An 18,926-nucleotide genomic window follows, 5' to 3' on the forward strand; every position below is an offset into this window, starting at 1 on the left:
TGCTCCCAGACAACTCACTCAGAGCCACTGCCCGGTTGGACCCGAGGGGACCATGCCGCGGTACTAACAGGCGCCGAACTTGAAATACTCTTTCCTGGCGCCTGCAAGGAATGGCGACCCGGCTCCGTGGCTGAGCCGAGGGGAGAGCGCAGCCCTGAGCGTCCTCCGAGTGCTGAGACTGGGCCCACAAATGCCGCCACGCCTGGTCTGCACTGCACAGCCGCAATGTTTGCTCAACATTAACTTGTGGCAATTGCATGTTTGAGTCCGGAGCGTCCACATTTCATTATTCTTATTTTCTTCTGTTTAGGCTGCAACTGTCATGACGGGGAGTTGATTTATGATTCACCCAGCCGGCTCTGGGCTCCCTTCGAGCCGGAGCGTAAACGGCTCCTAATTTACTTAAATTAACTCCCCGTTCCGAGGGCCACGGCAGAAACTGCAATTCCTGGCTCCTAAAAAAATGAGGCACCCACAATGCTGGCTTAGCGACTTAGCAGCTAAACACACACAGACAGGGAAGGGCAAGGGAAATGCCGGTTTAAAACAACAGCGTTAACGAAGGGTTATATTAGCTCAGCAGGAAAATCCATCAGCGTGGCTCCATGCAGATTCATGTGGTGACAGGCACAGAGACAGAGGAGGAAATGCAGAGGCAGGACAAGGGCTCTCGCTTTGCCCGGGAACCGCGAGGTCCGGGCAACCGTGCGCTTCACCTGCCCAAATGTGCACCTCCAAAGGAGCAAGGGATTGATTTGGTCCCAGCCCCCCCGGCCTACTGGGCTGTGCTATTGCTCACCCCAAGCAAAGCAGTGGTATTTGCACTGCTGGGAACACCTAAACCTGATGGGCAGCAAGTAGGGCTGAGGGCTGATGCTGAATCCCACACCTGCACCTCCGCGGGGAGAGGAAACCCATCCTCCCACCTGCTCGGATGCAGGATGCTGCCATGTGCTCCCTGCTTGCAACGAAGTGGCTGAGGGCAGAGGGGAAGATCCCCCAGACCCTAGCAGAGGACTGACAGGACTGCAGAGGATTTCTGACCCCATGGGTTTGTCTGGAGGAAAAGGGGGCTCCTACCCCTCGCCGGTAGGGAAAGCAGGTGGATAAAGTCCCAGCATGTTCCAGTACCCAAAGTGCTCTGGAACGGGCCAGGGTGGGGAAGGGACGATGAGATGGGCACAGGTTTGCAGCACAGACCGCCTGCGCCCACCCAGCACCTTGCAGGGGTGAACCCTCCAGCTGCTTACACTGCAACACCTGACGAGACTGGTGCCTTCAGTGGGTCCTCGTGCTCATATGGGTATCCAGCACCCGTCAGTGCAAGGGTGGGGGGAGGACGTGGCAAGCGGATACCTGGAACGCAGGCCGGGGGGCATCCACGTCCCCGCCTGCACGTGGTCTGCATGTGGGACAGAGCGATAGGTACAAACCAGGGTGGATCTGGGGGGGTCCACTTGCCCCCTCTTTGATTCCTGCTTCACCAAAGTTTCAAACCAACTGCCCAGCAGTGACAGCAGCATTGCCAGGCAGGTAGCAATGAGGGAGTCACTTGACTTCCTGGCTCATTGTCATCTATCCAATTCCTGCTAAACTCTTGACTCCACAGCGACCATCTCTCCTTTTTAACGGTCCTGATATTCCACCAATCAAGCTTGCCGGTGTTGTGCCCTGCTGTGGGCTGCTCATGGTCATGACGCTCCTATTTCACAGCCCTGCAGATGGTTTTTAACTCACTGAAATGCAGTCCTATTTGGTTTTGCTTCCATACAGCCCCTAGCGCATTAGTAAAGCTTCTAGTTTATTTTTAGCTACAGTAAAATCTGCCTTGCTTCCCACGTGATGATGCAGCTCAGCGTCTGCACCCGCTTTTTCCAAAACCCTAGAGCTGCCCGTGGGTACAAACAGAGCGACTGAGTGCTGCTAGCACAAGGCCGCCGGAGAAGCGCGGCGGGAGGCATCAGGCGGCTGAACTCTGCAAGGCGGAGTTGCAGGCCCAGCCGGCTTCGTCTTGCGGCGATTACTGCAGCCACCTGCCAATTTATTCTAACAGGAAAATGACTCTGATGGAGAAGGCCCTGGCCGTACACCTGTATTTACCATCGCGCACCGCAAATCCCTAACTACAGGGTGGTGCCTGGCACTGCCATTATGCATGACATGAAATCACAGCAGGACCTCGCTCAGCATTAGCAAGCGGCTAATGCAAGTGGTGGGATGCGATGAAACCCAGGGGCTCCCTGCCTGGAGGGGACCTCCTGCCCTTGCTGTCGGGAAGTCCCTCGAGCATCCCTGGCAGTGGATAAAACAGCCACGGGAACTATCGCATCTGGATGAAACCCCATAGCATGTACAGGCGGCCCATGATTCAGGACAGCCCTGGCCTCAGGCGCCCTCTCGCTCCGACAGGGATGTTTTTTGCTCTTGCTTCTCTTGCTGGCTAGTGCATGGCGATAGGGGCTCTATTTCTCCTTCTCCCTCCCTCTCCAACCACTGACCATCCACCCAGAGCTGACCGGGGGGACTGGTCTCATGCATCTCTGCAAGGGAGGGAGGGAGAAAGCCCTGAGTCCCACTTTGTCCCAAAGCATCAAGTGTGGGGTTCCCACCAGCGAGTCCATCAGTGACTTCACCTCCCCGAGGCCCAAGCTTTGGGGGAGATGCTCGTGACCGGTCCAACGCCACCTTTAAAGGAGACACCGCCACCACAAATAATCCCAAAGCGAGCAGAACGAGAGCTCTGGCCCTGAACTGTGATTTGTGCTGCTGCCAGACACTAAATCTCTCCCCTTCCTCATCCATCCAGGCTGCCTGAAATACTCCGGGCGCAATGGGGAAAGCCTGCAAAACAAGCCCAGCCAGCTCCGCTGGACCGGCAGCTGCCTCCTTCCACGAGGCCTCGTGCTCCCAGACAAACTGAATCATTAAAAGAGAAAGCAGGGGGAAAATACGATGCAGGAGAGCTGAGCGGAGCCATCTGAGAGTGTGGGAGGCTCCAATCATTCCCGAGGCTCGTGATAAATGGGGCACCGGGCTCCAGGAGCATCTGTCACGTCTCCTGGTCACTGCTTGCCACTTTTGTCCACAAACCTAGTGCGCTGGATGGAAACACTGGGCCAGACTCAGGTCCTGCACCTGTAAGGGTTTTGTTCTGAAGGATGCCTGCAACATTTATCATGTGAAGCCCTGGGAGCACTTCTAAAAAAGATGGGCAAAGAGCATTACCCCATTTTACAGGTGGGGACTCAGAGGCACCAATGAGCCCTGGTCAGAGCCAGGAGATTTTTTTTTGACGAATATTTTTCTATCAGACAACACCCATTCGTCTAAATCCAAACCTTTCAAAGTAGCTTGGAAGGGTTTGGGGGGTTTTTTTTCCTCCCAACAAAAAAGAAAATTGAAAATGAAGCTTAGCAACTGTCAGCAAACTGCACTCCAACATGGTTAAACCAAAAAAGAAGGTGGTTCCCATTCTGAAACAGCAGGTCATTTAAACATTTAAGAAAGTCCAGTAAAAATAAATCAGTAAATACAGGTCAAAGCAGGAGTGATTTTTTTTTTCAACTGACACAAACCAAAATATTTTGTCATTTCAGTTCCTGAAAAATGTTGAGATTTTAACTTTTATTCCCGGATTGGTGAGTGGGGGAATAAGTGTTCAATATGCTGAAGATGTTTGCATGGAGAGAAACCCACATGGCGCCCAGGTCCATGCAAGACATCATTTAGGGTGGATTTTTGTTCCCTGTTGAACCACCCCAAGGCCCGACTAGGTCCTGACGTCCCAGAGGCCCATTCCCACCAACAAGGCAAACTGAGGGCAGAGTCAGACGCGTGGGACTTTGACCCCCCCACACCTTCCATAACAGTGCGAGGATCCAGCTGGCTGACTAGGATGGCTATTCCAAGCAGGACCAACAGACCTAAAAAACAATTCGGACCCCCGCAAAACGTGAGCCTCTCAACAAAGGTGGGTGCCCTTTGGTACCTGGGCTACAGAGAGGCTAATTCTATAAAGCCTGGGATCAAAGAAGTGCTTGTACCATATTTTGGCTGTCTTCCTATAATGCAGACCCATTTCCACCGTGTAACGACACTAATAAAAATCAATCATTGTGTTTAGCAAGTTAACTGCAAAGCAAGAAGAGCAATATTTGGAAAGACTGGACATGCCCAGATTGCTGCCTTTGTAAGAGGGTGGAAATGCAGAAGGTGGATTTAGGATGGAAGGAAATTGAGGCAAACCAAAGCAAAGTCACACTTCTGCCAGCTACGACTGCAGATTCAACAGCTAAGCAGAAGAACAACATCCCAATTAAAAAAAAAAAGCTCTCTGGGCCCCGGTAATTAGAGTGCAATGGTCTGCTAGCCCTTCCTCTCCCCTCTCCCTGCAAGGATACGGCATCAGTTAACAGGCAACGGGAGAGTATGTCTGAAGATCAGCAATTAAAACGTGATATACCGAGGCCCTGATCCCGCAACAGGTTGTGCGCCGATAAAAGGACGGGGCCCCACACAAACCTCTCTGCATGGCCGGTGTCCTTGCTACGTGGTTCAACAGGGAAACAAAGTCACCCCAAATTGCAAGACAGGATTTCAACGGCCTTGCCCTGAGCTGGGCAGGACGGAGCTGTCACGAGTCAGAGGGCTCCGCTCAGCCCACAGTCGTCCCCTCGAAGACAAGCACTTCTGTCCCCTCTGCTAATTTTTCACCTCTTTCAGGTTTCAGGGGGAAGAAAAAATAGCCAGGCTCTTTGTGGGCAGGTTTCCCTCCCCATCCTCCCATACCGCTTGACCTCTGGCAGGCGGCTCTGCTTTGGGATGTGACGGAAATGCACTTTGATGGCAGCCCCGGTACTGGAGAAGGGACCCGCGAAGCAAAGCAGCGATCTAGGCACCAGGCGACAGGGAGGACGTCGAATGCACGCTGCTCTAGATAAATACAAATTAAGTGAGCAGCTTCTATTAACCCTGGGACCTGGCTCTTTTCCTCCCTCATTTCTAGCCAAGGTGCTTAAATATGTTAAGTCTCCCTCTGCCAGGAGCCTGCCTCGTGCTTCACTGTTCCCCACCCTCCCTTCTAATAACCATGGCCACCCCCTGCCCCCTGGAAGTGCCAGCTTTCCGTCAGAGCCCGGGAACGGCGAGCGTGTGCTTATCGTGCATCTTTCGGTATCGTTCATCAGCCACGGAGCAGCACCATCCCTTTGGGTGAAGCGCTGCAGCGGTGCTGAGAGCCGGGGGGACCCGGGCACCTGCTGGATAGCAGCACCCAGGTCCTGGAGCTCACAGGCCAGCGGGGCATGCTGTGCCTATCAGAGATGTTTCGGGCGGCCCAAAACAGCAGGCGGAGAATGACTTGGCCCCTGAAATGCAGGCAGCACTACCATAATTACTGCCAGGCTTGTGCAGAGGATGCCACAGGCCCTTGGCTGACCACCGCTGATGGAGAACCGGGTGAGAGAGCTATTTTAACCCTCAGGACAGGCTGCAGGAGCTCCTCCTGCAGCACATGCTGACCAACCCAGTAAGATCTGCAAGAGCAGCAAACCCCTGTGTCAATCTTACGCGCAGCCAGCCAAGCCAACCACCCACGTAACGCCCAGCGTAGGCGCGCCCCGTGAACAGATACAAGCGGCTCTGACCCGTAGGGCCCTTCCACGACGTTGTCATGTTAGTGCAAGGACCTCAGAGGCAGGGAAGTGCCATCCAGGCTGCTGCAGCGCAGGGCGGGGAGCTAAGCGTGGACACGGCACGTCCAGCCAGCCCTGGCAGCAGGCTTTCCTTATCAGCCCGCTGCTCTCTGGCTGCAAGGAAAGCAGGCGCAGGGCGAAGGCAGGTGCCACCGAGACCTGGCAGACAGACCAACAGCTCCCAGGAAGAAACGCGTGCACTGGCTTATGTAAAGGCAGCTTTCCAGGGCTTGGGATCAGAGCCGGCAAAGCTGCTAAGCACCTCTCCGTCCTCCCTGGCCTCCCCCTCGCAGGGCTGGAAGCAGCTGCTACTGCATGGAAGCAGCAGGGCCCAGGCTGGGAACGGGTGACCCGAAGGCCAGCGTCCCCGGCACGAGCACTGCTCGCGACCAGCATCAACCCACCGCTGCAGCATGGTGCTAATGGCACTGGACCGGGCTGTCGGCAGCTTTCAAGACTCTACCGAGATCAGGCAGCGGGCCACGTGCAGCTCCTTCCTCCGGCCGCTGCAAACAGAGGCCGTGTCGCTGAGCACCGACGACCGGCCGGCAGCCCCGGGGAGCAGGTGGAAACATGCGCCGCCCGCCCCGCTGCCGCGAACGTGGCCGTGGCTCAGTCTCCCCCCAAGCCAGCGCTGCCGGGAGCCTTTAGTGGGGTAAGCCTGAAGCCAGGCAGAAGACAGGGATGATCTGCACCTTGACGGACGAAATCACAGCATCAGCTTTCGCAAGCAGACGCCCACCCTCTATGCTGTGTTTCTGCTCCCTTCACCACCACTGCTTCTGAAAGCTCACGCGACACATCTCCGATTCAAGGAGGTCTAAGACGGCGCAGATCTCCCCGAAGCAACGGCATTTATAACACGTGTGCTACCGCGACAGCTAACCACTTGGGCCGAAAAGAGGAGAACAGACATGGCCTCGGAGAGATGCACCGCCCGCACAGGGAATGCCAGCTCGCTTTACGAGGCCGCCCAGCACCCATCCGACCACAGCAGCACGTGGTCACCGCTCCCACGACCACTCCAGCCAAGTCCAGGCTCCGGCCAGCCGGCCCATGCAGCTGGCCCTGCCCTGGCAGCCTGCACACCCTGTCTCCATCACCTGTAGCCGACGCATCTTGGAAGGACAAGCGTGCAGCGACAGAGCTGCTGAGCTGGCCTCATCCACGCCCTGCCGCACGCTGACACAGAGATGATTACACTGCAGCACGGGGGCTGAGAGCCCGATTAGCATGGACAGGAGGACAGCACCATACCGGGCCTTTTAAAGAGACCAGCAGGAAGGTGCTGGCTGACTTGCGATTTCCAAGATTGCTGTCCCGCCCCGGGAGCCCGCAGCCCCGTCTGAGCTGCAAACTGCCTGCAAACAGAGGCCAGATTCTCAGTGGATTCCCAGCTGGGCCAATGCAGGGGTGTCAAATGCCACTTTGGGGGTCGGACCTGATGATCTGTTTAGGTCCCTTCCGACCCTAAGCACTCTGATAAACTTGCCCTGATTTAACCCACATCTTGCTCCACGGATGCTGTGTGCTTCCATCTGCTTTCACCTCAAGGCTCCTTTCTATTTCCCCTTCTTCCCACCCCTTTGCCCTCTACAGCTGCTGAGAAGCACATCTGGCACGGGGTTTCAGGAGCAAGGCAGGGAAGCAAGGACACTGGCTTAAAATCGAGCAGGGGGTTGGACTAGGTGAACTCCCGATGTCCCTTCCAACCCGAATTTTCTATGGATCGGCAGCCTGCAAAACCATCAGCATCTCGCAAGCCGGTGCCCGTAAGACCTTAAAGTCCTTCACAGAAGTTTAGGGCTGGAAGCTTCTCCAGGAGGACATCAAAGCTACTCCCAAACATACAACCAGGCTCAATGGTGAGACCCGCCCCAAGTCCCAGCTGAGCTGTGGTCATCTCTTACTGGTCATCCTAGCCTGGCCGGAGAAAGCCACCCCTTTCCCACCGCTCCAGCTCCACCCAGGCTCCCCTTGACCCCACCAGAGAAGTGCCGAGCACCAAAGTCCTGCAAACCCATTTCTTCCAGGGGCTGCCTCGTTCTCCCCCCGTCCATCCCTCCACCCAGAGACAAGATCCAGAGAGCCAGTTCTGCTGTCGCCTCACCTTTACTCCATGATTTGTAAAGCCTCAGCTGAATCGCTGGTAGTTCGTATAAATAGTTGATAACCTCATCACCCGCCCACATAAAAAAAATGACTGTAAATCTTCTGCTCTTTTTTTCCCTAGCTTCTAGGAAAGAAAAACGGTCTAGTTTCTGGTGTTTAGGAATGGTATTTAGGCATACATGGGTGTCTGTGGGGAAAATTAAGTCTCCAAGAACTGGTTTTTGCATTTGGTTGTTACTCGGCTCTGGCGGAAGTAAAAACCTAAGAGTCTAGACCCAGCCACTGTGGTCTTCCTCATGCCCTGAGCAGCACTGGATGATATTTCTGAAATGACGTAGTCACCAGACAGTAGTTTTGAGTCGACTGAAACTACCCACAGACTCCTGCTGAGTTCAGCAAATGGCTTCAGCAAGAAAAACAGAAAGAAAAAAGAATCTAAAAAAAAATATGAAAAAAATGAAACAAAACATCTTCATTTAAAATGTATCAGTAGTAAACAAGGGGGAAAAAAAACCCCTATAATAATGAAAGGTAAAAGAAGCTGTTTGTTTGGGGCCAGAAGAAACAACTTGGTTAGTCCGAAATGGATTGATTTGGGGCTTATGATGGGTTGAAAAGACCAAATGAATGAACTCATTTCAACTTGAAACGAATGGAGGAATGGGAAGGTGGTGTACCCTGATTTTTCATCTCGGGTCCTGAGACCTAAACCTCCAAGCATGTGCGCAGCTCTCCTCGGGCATCTCCTCCAGCTGGCTGGCAGCTCCGACGTCCCATGTACAGAGCTGTTTTGGGAGGTCCTGGATGGGGAGGACACTTCCCAGGATCCGGGACGCGTTCCCCGGAGAGCTCTGGGCCTCGAGCACACGCGTCCCAGGCTGGTGCAGAGTAGCCAGCTGGGGTGATGCATTTGCAGCAACCATTGCTGCTCAGCAGATCAGCTGTTGCGTCTTGCACCAGTTGGAGCAATCGCGGTGGGTTGGTACTTGCCACCCATCCTCTGCAGAGCACAGAGCCGGTGGCTGATACAAGCCAAGCCTGGAAGACTTCCAGAGTGAGGAGACGGACACGGAGGGAGGGAGATGCAAAGCCTGGTGCTCTCCCAACAGCTTCAGCAGGAGAGTGAGCACCATGGAGGAGATGAGAGAGATGTGGAGGTGAGGGGGTAGGTTTGCAAGGAAGAAACTCAGCATTTCAAGGCACTCATCCTGGCCTCGCAGCCTCTCTGCAGCATCTGATAGGAAGCAGAGCGAGTGTGGATGGGCTACCCTCGGCAATATACTGGGAGGTGTGCAGACACCTACACACCCAGGCGATGCTGCTAGCACCTAGATACTATGGCAACTGACTTCCATAGGTTAGACGGAGAGTTATAGCTATTCCAACATGTTTTATTCTGCAAAAATTGAGAGAACATGACCCATTCAACTGAACCACCCCATGCAGTGGCTGGGAAAGCTCAGCCAAGTGCTTTGAAAAGAGGCAAAGCCTTTGAAGGGGCTGAATCATGCAGCACTCAGAACTATTTCCCAAATTGGCTATGAACGGAAAGAGGAAAAGGAGAGGCATCATCTCTCTCTTAAGCTCCTATGTAGCTCAATGCATGCTGCAGGCATGGGCTTACAGCCTTCCCAAAACCTGAGGAGCTCACTCCGGGACAACAACTTCCATCAACTTCAGCGGGCATTTCCTGCACTGAAAACAAAGGAAGGACTCCGGGACCGAGCCCAGGTTTGTAACCCGTTAGGTATACGACCAAATGCTTCAAATACATCCCTTGATGAACTAGATGCCTTCCCTTCCCAAGGAAAAAACCCTGCTATTCCCACTTCTGTAAGCACACAGATACCTATGCACAGGTATATTATAACATTTCCAGTCCTTTAGTTTTCAAAAAAAAAAATCATCTTAAAGGGAAAATATGCAGTTGGCTTTTTTAGCAGCACGTTTTCCCCCCGTCAACAAAGCACATGGGAAGACAGTTGAGAATCACAGACTCACAGAAAACGAGGGCTGAGGGACCTCAGGGGGTCACATCTAGTCCAACCTCCTGCTCCAAGCAGGACCAGCCCCAGCTACATCATCCCAGCCGAGGCTCTGTCAACCCAGGTCTTGAAAGCAGTTACGGAGAAAATGTTCACTTGCTCAGCGACGGCAAAAGATGCATTCAACCGCAAGAGCAAAATTTGTTTTCTCTCTTTGAGATGAAAGCAGTCATCGAGGACAGAGTGAGCAAAGCGCGCAGTGTTGCAAGCTCTTGACTAGCATCTATGGAAATGAGACCTCAGAGAGATTAGCAGGAATGTGGATAAAGCCCGATGCTAATCCCATTGAAGTCAATGGCCATCTTGAGACATCATGGATGCATGTGACAGCTTCAACTCAGACAAAATTTACACGGACTTCCAAGGGGGCTTGGTCTTTTCCTGCTGAAAACACACTAGAGCTCACTTGTTCCACTACACAAGGCCCAGGAGGAGTCTACACAAAGACAGAGCAAGCCCTAAAATACTGCACAGCCACCCACCACCACAGCTCTGAGATGGACCGCGAACACGGAGACAGCGGGGGGATCATGGCCATGGGGTCCAGGAAGTTAGATCACGACTCTGCACGGGCTCGAAATAGGGAAAAGGCAAGGAAGGGATGGATGTGAGTGACCAGGTGCCCTATGTTCAAAGGGCACAGGATTAACTTGTCCAAGCATTTGTCAATGTAGCAGATATCTAGAAAAGGCTGCTAGAGACACTCCTGGATATTCAGACCTTCAGCCTGTCATAAAAAGGGCCTCTCTCGTGCACCTATGCTACAAAACCCTCCCATACAACAGCTCAGTGCACTACCTCATGGCTAAGATTATACAGATAGATCACTCTTTCTTGCATGTACTCTGCACACACGTATGCTCACTTGTGTAAGATTTATATATGCATACTATTATATACATATTCTAGGTATATAAAAGATAGTATCATGTATAACATTTAAGTTTATAATGTTGCATGCATGCTTTTATTATGAATCTATATAAAAAATGTGCTATCGTAGATACAAATACACCTGCACCTGGTTTGGACTGTTTGTAGCTGTGCTGTCTGTGACCTGAAACCCCAGAGTAAGAGAGCTTTCCTGAGCGTAAGGAGCTGCAAAAAGATGCAGCATGAAGAGAGAGCGCTTAATGAACCTGACAGCATGTTGTGAAGGACTCATACAAATGGGCGGTATGAACTCCAGGAACCAGGATTCAGCTCGTGTCTCCAAATATTTAGCAGAGTATAATACAAAACATCACACCCAGTGCTCCTGTCTTAAACCCACACACGTGATAAATAATAAAAGCGCTGGCCGGTCTGTCTCGCCCACTGGAAAGAACAGTGAAACAAATGCTCGTTCTTCTGTGGTCAGCCAGGGAAAGCACGCACACCCCCTTCATTTCCCTCCTTTGGGACTATTTTGACTGTGCCGAATGGTATTCGACAGGCCCGGGGCCTCGTATTGTCATTTGCATCCGAGGCAAAGCGAGTGTCCGGTGCCACCAGACCAAATTCCCCGCTCACGTCAATGGAGCGTTTCACGCTCGCTTTGCATGGGCTGTGAATTACAACCCACAGTTCAAAGCAGTGCAAAATCTGGCCTTATTTACACACACATAGGGCTATTTTTACTGTCATTTATTTATAGCTAGTGATGTGTTAAAACCATTTCCCTTCTTTGAACTTAAAGGAAGGAAAAAATATTTGGAGTTATTGCTCACACCAAAACCAAAGCACAGGAGCCGCCGTTGCCACCAGCGTTGCTTTTTCTACCCTTTGAAGCTCATTTCGAAACCCTTCTTGAAGTCACTATTGCTATATTAGCACTTCACTAGCAACGGCCTGACCCTGCAGACATTGCACTGGAATAACATGCAGGAAAGCCAGTCACTCTACAGCCTTGACTGTCTCGCTTGTATGCTCTGTGCCGCAGTTTCTCTGTCTGTGAAATGGGGAGAACAATCTCCCTCTCATCTGGAATGCTACACTAATAAAAATCACTGTTAACACGCTCAGTCCTAGATGGCTGCTCCCTACAGCAGCAAAACAAGGTCACGGCTGAGCAAGTAGCTGTGATTCCCTGCTTAGTGCAAGGGATGTTTAGCCCTCTGTGCAAATGAACATTTCTGCGAGCCCCTTTAGCACCTTGTGAGCTGCAGGGCCCACCTACCCGTGGCTAAATGCAATTGTGGGGGTTCGTGGGTCACTGCACAATCTATGCTTCCCTTCAAACCAGTTTTTGTTAATTCATTTGCATATCTTTGCCTATGCACAAGAGAAACTCTGCAGTGAATAATTTGTTTCAGCATAATCTACTCCTGGACTGAGCAGCCTGCAGATGGGTAAGCTTCAGCACGCGCTGCCTGTATCAGAAGGGACCATCTTGAGAGGCTAGGGAAGGGGCTAGGCCTGGCCTCTCGGGTGAAGGACACACTTCCGGAGGTGCGGGTGTCAGGTTGGATGTGACCAGGTGAACTGCAGGAAACAGGGCAAGGTTTCCAACTCACATCCCATCGCCCACCAAGAGCGAGCAATGCATTAACGAAGGAGACCCACCCCCGTCCCCGGCACAACGCTAACATATCTAACTCTCACTCACATGGCTGCACCGGTCAAACCATGCCAGGAGCAAGGGCTTTTCCCCAAAACCAGGCTCAGCGCAGGATCTTACAGCCTGATGGATGACGGGGGCTGTCAAACACAAGTTGGGGGGAGACCTCAGGCTCTAAGCAGGAGCGACAGGGACATAAAGTCATAGACGAGGGGGGCTGAAGGGCTCTCGGGAGGTCCCGTCTAATCCAAGCCCCCGCTCAAAGCAGGACCAGCCCCAACACGTGCGCTGCTGCTCAGCCCCTTCCTCCAGAGCACCCACTACCTGCCTCTGTCGGACCCGGACGTTGGGCTACACTGCTCCGTCAGCCTGACCCACGGCGGCGGTTCTTTGGGGTACGGAAGGGACGGGGCAAAATCGTTCAGATCGGGGCCACACTTTGCACAACAGGGCCCTGGGGTTTCTTGGCAGGACCACAAACAACTGTGGAGAACCCCCCCGCCACGTGCAGTCCCGTCAAGGAGAAGGTGATGTGCATGCACCAGGCGTTGCTCTCCCACCGCTGCCTTTCACAGGTCTACAGACAGTTCAGGCCACGCTCTCCTCACCTCTCTCTGAGCAACTTTATTTTCCCCAAAGTCAGCAAAAGAGCTCGGCTCGCAAGCCCCTATCTGTGCACGGCCAGCCCCGAAGCATTTTGCCAGCTAAAGATAGCACCAGCCCCACGGTACGCGAATCATGGCAGCTGACAGCCGCTCAACAGATTAATTATTTGTTTCTTTCTGGACAACAATACCAGGGAACGGCTTTCTCCCTCAGCAGGCTTCTCCCCGTTTCTTCCCAGTCCTGATCTGAGGACAGACTGAATTCCTCCGTGTGCACATCAGGCCCATAACAACTCCGGTCTGAATCTGCCAGCTAGCTCTCATACCTCACTGCAGAATTCACTCTGCCTTTAGCTGGGGGAGGAAGGGAAAAAGAAAAAGGAGAGTCAACAGGGAAGATCTCCGGTTGCGTGGGGCATTAAACAGACAAGGCGACGAACAGCTGATCACATGAACTACTGAAAACTCACTCTCGCCAAACACAGTGCGGGTAGGTGTGTCTAAGAGGTGGGAGGAAAGTGCTCCGCAGCACCAGACAAGTTCTTCAGCTAAAAAGCATTGCTTTTTTTTGTATTTTTTTTTTGCAAGAGCCTGGTGGTTCACAGCAGTCTCCGGAGGGAGAGGGAAAGAGGCAGAATTGCTCCCAGGGCCCCATCCAGCAAGCTCCTGAGTCCCATAACCGTCAGCGAGAGCAGGGGGAGCAGAGCACAGCTGGGGAGCTCTGCTGCAGGCAGCGTGCCCGGGCACTTCTCAAGGGGGTCGCGTTTGCTTCCAGGCCACGAAAGAACGGAGAGCAGGCGCGGGGAAACTGAGGCCCCGCCGAGGAGAGGAGCCGCCGGGAGCCAAACAGCAAGGGCGGTGTTTGTGCGGTTGCCACCCGCGAGGTTCCCAAGCAAACGAAATCCCCGCTGCAACTCTGGGGGGGACCTAGTTACCCAGCGGCCTCGATTTTAGCCCATCCCTCCCCTTCGCTGTCCGTTTCCTTGTCGCTACAGGGGAAATCAGAGCCGGGAAGCCTGGAGACGATGCCAGGGGGGTAACAAACGGGTTCAACTGCCGAGGCCCCCGGTCCCAATCTCAGCACCGGTTTTCTGGCAGCGGCACAGCAGCTGTGGGCCAAAGGCTGCGGCCGAGCAGCACGACAAGCCCCGGCGGCTCGGGGGAAAGCCCGGGGGTAACCCGCGCGCGGGGGAGGCGGCCGGCCGGCCGGGGTGCCCACGTGCACCCACAGCGGCTCCGGCCCGGGGACGGGGATGCCCCGCCGCGGGCACTGACCTGGTCTCCTGCGCACCGGCCGCTTCCTGCCGCTGCAGAAGCGCACCTTGCTGAAGACGCCCAGCACGTGCCTCTCGCACAGGGAGCGCCCGTCCTTGCTGGGGCTGGTGCGGCGCTTGGAGGCGGACACGCGGTCGCTGTTGGACTCCCGCGCCTGCCGCTTCTGCCGGATCAGCGAGCTGGCGATGGCCGCCGCCATGGCCGCCCGCCCGCGCGGGGCTCAGGCGCGCCGCGCCAGGCTGCCCCGGCTCCGCATGCTCCGCGCCCGGCCGCCGCGGCCGCCCATGGGCCCGGCCCGCCGGCCCGCGGCCGCGCCCCGCTGCGCAGCGGCGGCTGGCGGCCGCCCGCAGGAGCCGGCTCCGGAATGACTCAGGCGCGCGAGGGGAGCCACCATGCCCGCCCGCCCGCGCCCGAGGCAGGCCGCCGCCGCCGCCGCCGCCGCGGGAGGGAACCGCGCTCCCGGCGAGGCGGCGCAGGGAGGCGGAGGCGCCGCCCCCTCCCGCTCCCGCTCCCCCCCCGCCCCCGGCCCGTGGCCGCGGGGCGCCGGGGGCTCCGGCCCGGCCCGACGCAACCCTACGTGCCCGCGGTGCGGACGAGCGAGGGCGCCCGCGGCTGCGCGCCCCTGCCCCTGCCCCTGCCCCTGCCCCTGCCGCCCGCGGAGGGGGTCGTCGCTCAGCCCCCGCGGCCCGAAGCGCTCTCGGCCGCCGCCGGGTCCTGGCGGCGGGCGCACGAGAGCGCCCTTCCTCTTGGCGCGGCACCCCGACAGGCTCTCGAGGCCCGGCCACGCCGGCTGAGAGGCGGCGGCGCGGCGAGGCGAGGCGAGCCGAGGCGAGGCGGGGCGGCGGGCGCTGAAGGGCCGCAGGCCCGCCCTGGACCGCGGTGCCGGGAGCAGCGCCAGGCCCTCCCTGCACAATCCCCGTTCCTCCCGCCGGGCCCCGCCGCGAAGCACGGTAGCCTAGAGATCAGCGCTCTTCCCTCCGCCTGCTAACTCGCACGAAAGAAACTTCAGAGCCAGAAATACCCGACTGCTTCCAGGGGAGCCATGGCTGTCGTTGCCATAGGGATGACAGGCAGGGCTCTCCAGATTCTCCCTTCGGGCGGCAGCTGAGAAGCCTGTTGTGTGTGCGCCAACATGGGTCTGCACAGAGGCGCTCTCAGGGGAGGGAAACTGAGCCAGGGGACCCGGCAGGCTTCATAGGCTCACAGGAAAATCGGGCTACAAGGTCACACGGAGTCCAGCCCCCTGCTTGAGGCAGATCGTCCCTGGCTGAGCTGCCCCAGCCACACGTCTGTCCACCCTGCTCTTGAAAACTGGCACGGATGAAGGTCCCGCCGCCGCCTGCTCCAGTGCCTGCCCACCCCCGGGGTCAGGGACTCCCTCATCTCCAACCTAAATCTCCTCCGCTGCAGCTGGAGGCCGTTGCTCCTGGCCCTGTCCCCTACGGCCCCAGAGAACAGCAAGATGTGTAGACAGGCGCCAGGCCTTCCTGCAGCCCCCGAAGAGTTAAGCATGCACTGAAGAGATGCTTTCCACCGCCCGGTACACATCCTAGCAGCAGGGAGCATTTTTAAACAAGCCGGCAGCACCATCTGGGAACTGCCGATTTCCACCAAATAGTTAGTTCCTGCCTCTGCCCGGTGCCCCCCGCCAAGACGCTGAGCACCCAGGCTGCCACGTCGGAGACGAGAAACCCGTCGACCCCACCTGCTACGGGCAAGATGAGCACTCGGCAAGGAGGTCTGGCGTTGTTTCCCCACTGAAAATCCTCGCCCCCCTCGGAGACCGCCCACGCCACACGGGGGTAAAACAAGCGCTGCGTAGAGCAGGAGCGGGAGGCCGGCCATGCCATTTGGGAGGCAGGAACCTTTGGCTGCTGTTTGGTTTTTAACGGCAGCCAATTTTTTTTTTTTGCTTTGTTTTAAATCAGACTTCCCTCTCGCAATCAATACCAAAGGTCTCTTAAACAAAAGGCTTCCCTGTGCGAACGGTCTCTGCTGGATTATTTCACCCGACATCCAATAACACTGAGGCATCGGGAGGCCCCAAGGAGCGCTGTGCAGTCAGAGCATCACCATCTGAACTGCGAGTGCACGTGCAAAGCTGCCTCTGCAAACACCCATGAAGATGTCTCATGTCTGCACACAGATGCCCCAGGCCTGCAGTCTGCAAGCCCCTGCTAGCACACGGCAGTGCTGGTTTAGCCCCTGGGTTTCGGCCTGCACCTGTACGGGTGCTTGCTTGGGTGCTTATAACCTGCACGCAGGCGGCTCTGTGCCCACGCACAATCCTCCTTCAGGGACAAGCCCCCTGGGTAACAGACTTACTGGAAACGCGATGCCACCACCACTAGCCAGCACCCTTTTGCCAACATCTACCTGCTTTTGCAGCCTGACAACTTCAAGCTGGAACCGGAGGTGCCATATCAGCACCTGCCAGCTCCTGGGAACAGGGCGTTACTCATGCTGGGGCCAAGGCTGCCAGAAGGCCTGGGTCTCTCCTGCACTCCCGGCGAGGTCAGCGGGAGCTGTGCGTGCTCCTCTCCTCTCCTCTCCGAGGCTGCCTGGTCCTCAGCACAAGGGCTGTCCCCAGGCACGGCCGCCGAGGTTGTGCAAAGGATCTGCACGGATCAGGGGGCAGGTCGCAAGGGCAGGTGGCAGGTTTCCGTGGGCGGGACGGGTTGCTGCACGTCCTAGCCCTGGCGTGAAAGGACCATCATCTCAGCCCCTGCCTTTTGGTGGACGGAGAAGGAACGCCTCCAACCTCGTTGTTACCAGCTGCTGAACCCAGCCTAACTGCCTGCGGCTTTCCCGGACTCTAGCCTTGCTTCAGGTGCATTATTTTAGACCATGCTGGAGGGGGGAGTTCAAGGCCTTCTCTGTCCCAGGAGGGCGACTTCTGCAGAGGTACTTGCAAAGGGCCAGTCTGGCCACCGTGAGCAAGCAGCGGATGGATGCCCACCGCCCTGGGGAAAGAGATCAGCCCTTGCTGATATTGCAGCCACGTCGGCCTGCGAACACAGGCAGGCAAGGCTCTTTGGGCAGATGGGCTATCTTGTATTAGTTGGTCTAATACAAGATAGCCCATCTTACCCAAAGGACCTTGCTGATATTGGTAATGCAGCTCGGAGGTCCGGGGGGCTCTGCAAGGAGCTGACTCTGCAGGGGACAGCCAACAGCAGCCTTTCAAAGCCCACGGAAACGTATAAGATTTATTTACAGGACAAAGAGATGCTCCCATCCTCAATCCTGAAGTGAAAGATTCAGCCCTGCCTGAATTGCACTGCTTCTAGCGTGAGAGTGGAGGAGAGACCCAGATGTGCATTCCCTCACCTGCCCAAACAGAGCGATCTATCTAGGACAGCCAAGGTTACCGCCATCTCCCCTTGGGGAAGTGCAATGTTTCCTGTGTGGCTGCTAACAAAAGAACCCCTTTGTTTTCTGCACTGAAGTGTCATAAAGCACGGACTACGTTCTGCAGATTCGATCATTAGACATATTGTGGGTTTCCTAATTTCACACACACACACACGCACGGCGCTATCTCGGGACAGATACACATGCGTGTTTCCTAAACAGGACTGCACAACAATTAAAAGGAGATCGTCAACATTTAACGACGCCTTCTGTGATCATTTTTCAATCGTTGTGTGTGTGTGTGCGTGGCGGGGGGGGACAAAACAGACTTCCATCTCCATCAGATAATTATGAACAGTCTCTCTCACCGTTTCATATCAGAGTAGCAACAAATCTCTTCCAGCATCGGATTTACAAGACATGTTTAACCACCTTTCAAGAAGTGCATCTAATTTCCACCGCGTGTGAACTGCATCCAAAGGATGTGCACTGTCAGGTCTGCTTATGAAGCAGAATCGAGCGCGTGCCCATGTTTTATTAACTTGGTAAGGCAGCCCCTGGTTGCATGTCTAACATAATTAAAATGCATGCTGCTTTGGCAATTCCTATCCTCTTTGCGTAGGCGGATTTTTTTTTTCTTTTTTTTTTAAACATGCTGTGGTAACCTAAAAAATAAGGGGGAGCGGTGGGGGGGAAGGAGGCCCTACAGCATCTTGGCTATTTCATTTGCTGGTTAACTTTGTTTATAGCGCATGGTTTTCTGTCGCTGCTTGGAGGTTTAGCAAGAAGTCTCACGGCCACTTAGAAATCTGCGGTTCAGAGAGGGAGAACTGGCCCTCGCGCAGCACGAAAGCAAGTAACCTGGCTCAAGTTCTGGCCCTTTCCCCTGCAGCTGAGCTCAGAGCTGACGAGGCCTTTTTTAATGATGGGAGAAGAGACTGCATCATCCGATTGCCCCGTTAACATAATTTATTTAATGGGCCCTTCCATCCCCCCCCCCCCCCCCCCCCCCCCCGCTTTGGCTTCAAAGATTCAATTAAAACAAAATTTGCAACTCATCGCCGGAGTATTCATTACCCTACCCAGGATCTTTAAAAACAACTCTAGCCTAGGGAGAGTTCATTGCAGAAGTGAATCTACTCGTGTCTTGAGCAAACGGCGTGGAAACGGTTGGGCAGAGTGCAGCACGAAGTGCCGCGGGGGGACAACATGGCAACAAACAGGCCAAGCAAGCACAAGGGGATGGTGGGAGCCATAGGTTCCTCAGAGAAAAGAGGTTTCTGCTTGACAACAGCAGCTCTTT

At 55.2% G+C, this 18,926-nt stretch overlaps 1 protein-coding gene across 5 annotated transcripts in view; it reads right to left on the reverse strand.

The window, feature by feature from the left end:
• Positions 1–18,926, reverse strand: part of FGF12 (fibroblast growth factor 12) — a 303,175-nt gene that overhangs the window by 118,346 nt on the left and 165,903 nt on the right. The window contains exons 1-2 of one of the 5 annotated variants that reach the window (XM_090051412.1): positions 14,270–14,380; positions 13,186–13,348 (exon numbers count right to left, since the gene is read on the reverse strand). The exons of 3 other annotated variants lie outside the window; for them this stretch is intronic. Coding sequence is in view for 1 of the 2 variants with exons in the window: in XM_090051407.1 (XP_089907533.1) it covers positions 14,270–14,468 (199 nt within the window). In the remaining variant the exon portion in view is untranslated. Of the gene's footprint in view, positions 1–13,185; positions 13,349–14,269; positions 14,680–18,926 lie in introns of those variants that run through there. One more of the 5 variants, XM_090051407.1, reaches the window with a different exon arrangement.

The sequence above is a fragment of the Crocodylus siamensis genome, chromosome 6, assembly GCF_052110815.1.
Source record: "Crocodylus siamensis isolate JL-2025a chromosome 6, ASM5211081v1, whole genome shotgun sequence".
Taxonomy (NCBI): domain Eukaryota; kingdom Metazoa; phylum Chordata; order Crocodylia; family Crocodylidae; genus Crocodylus; species Crocodylus siamensis.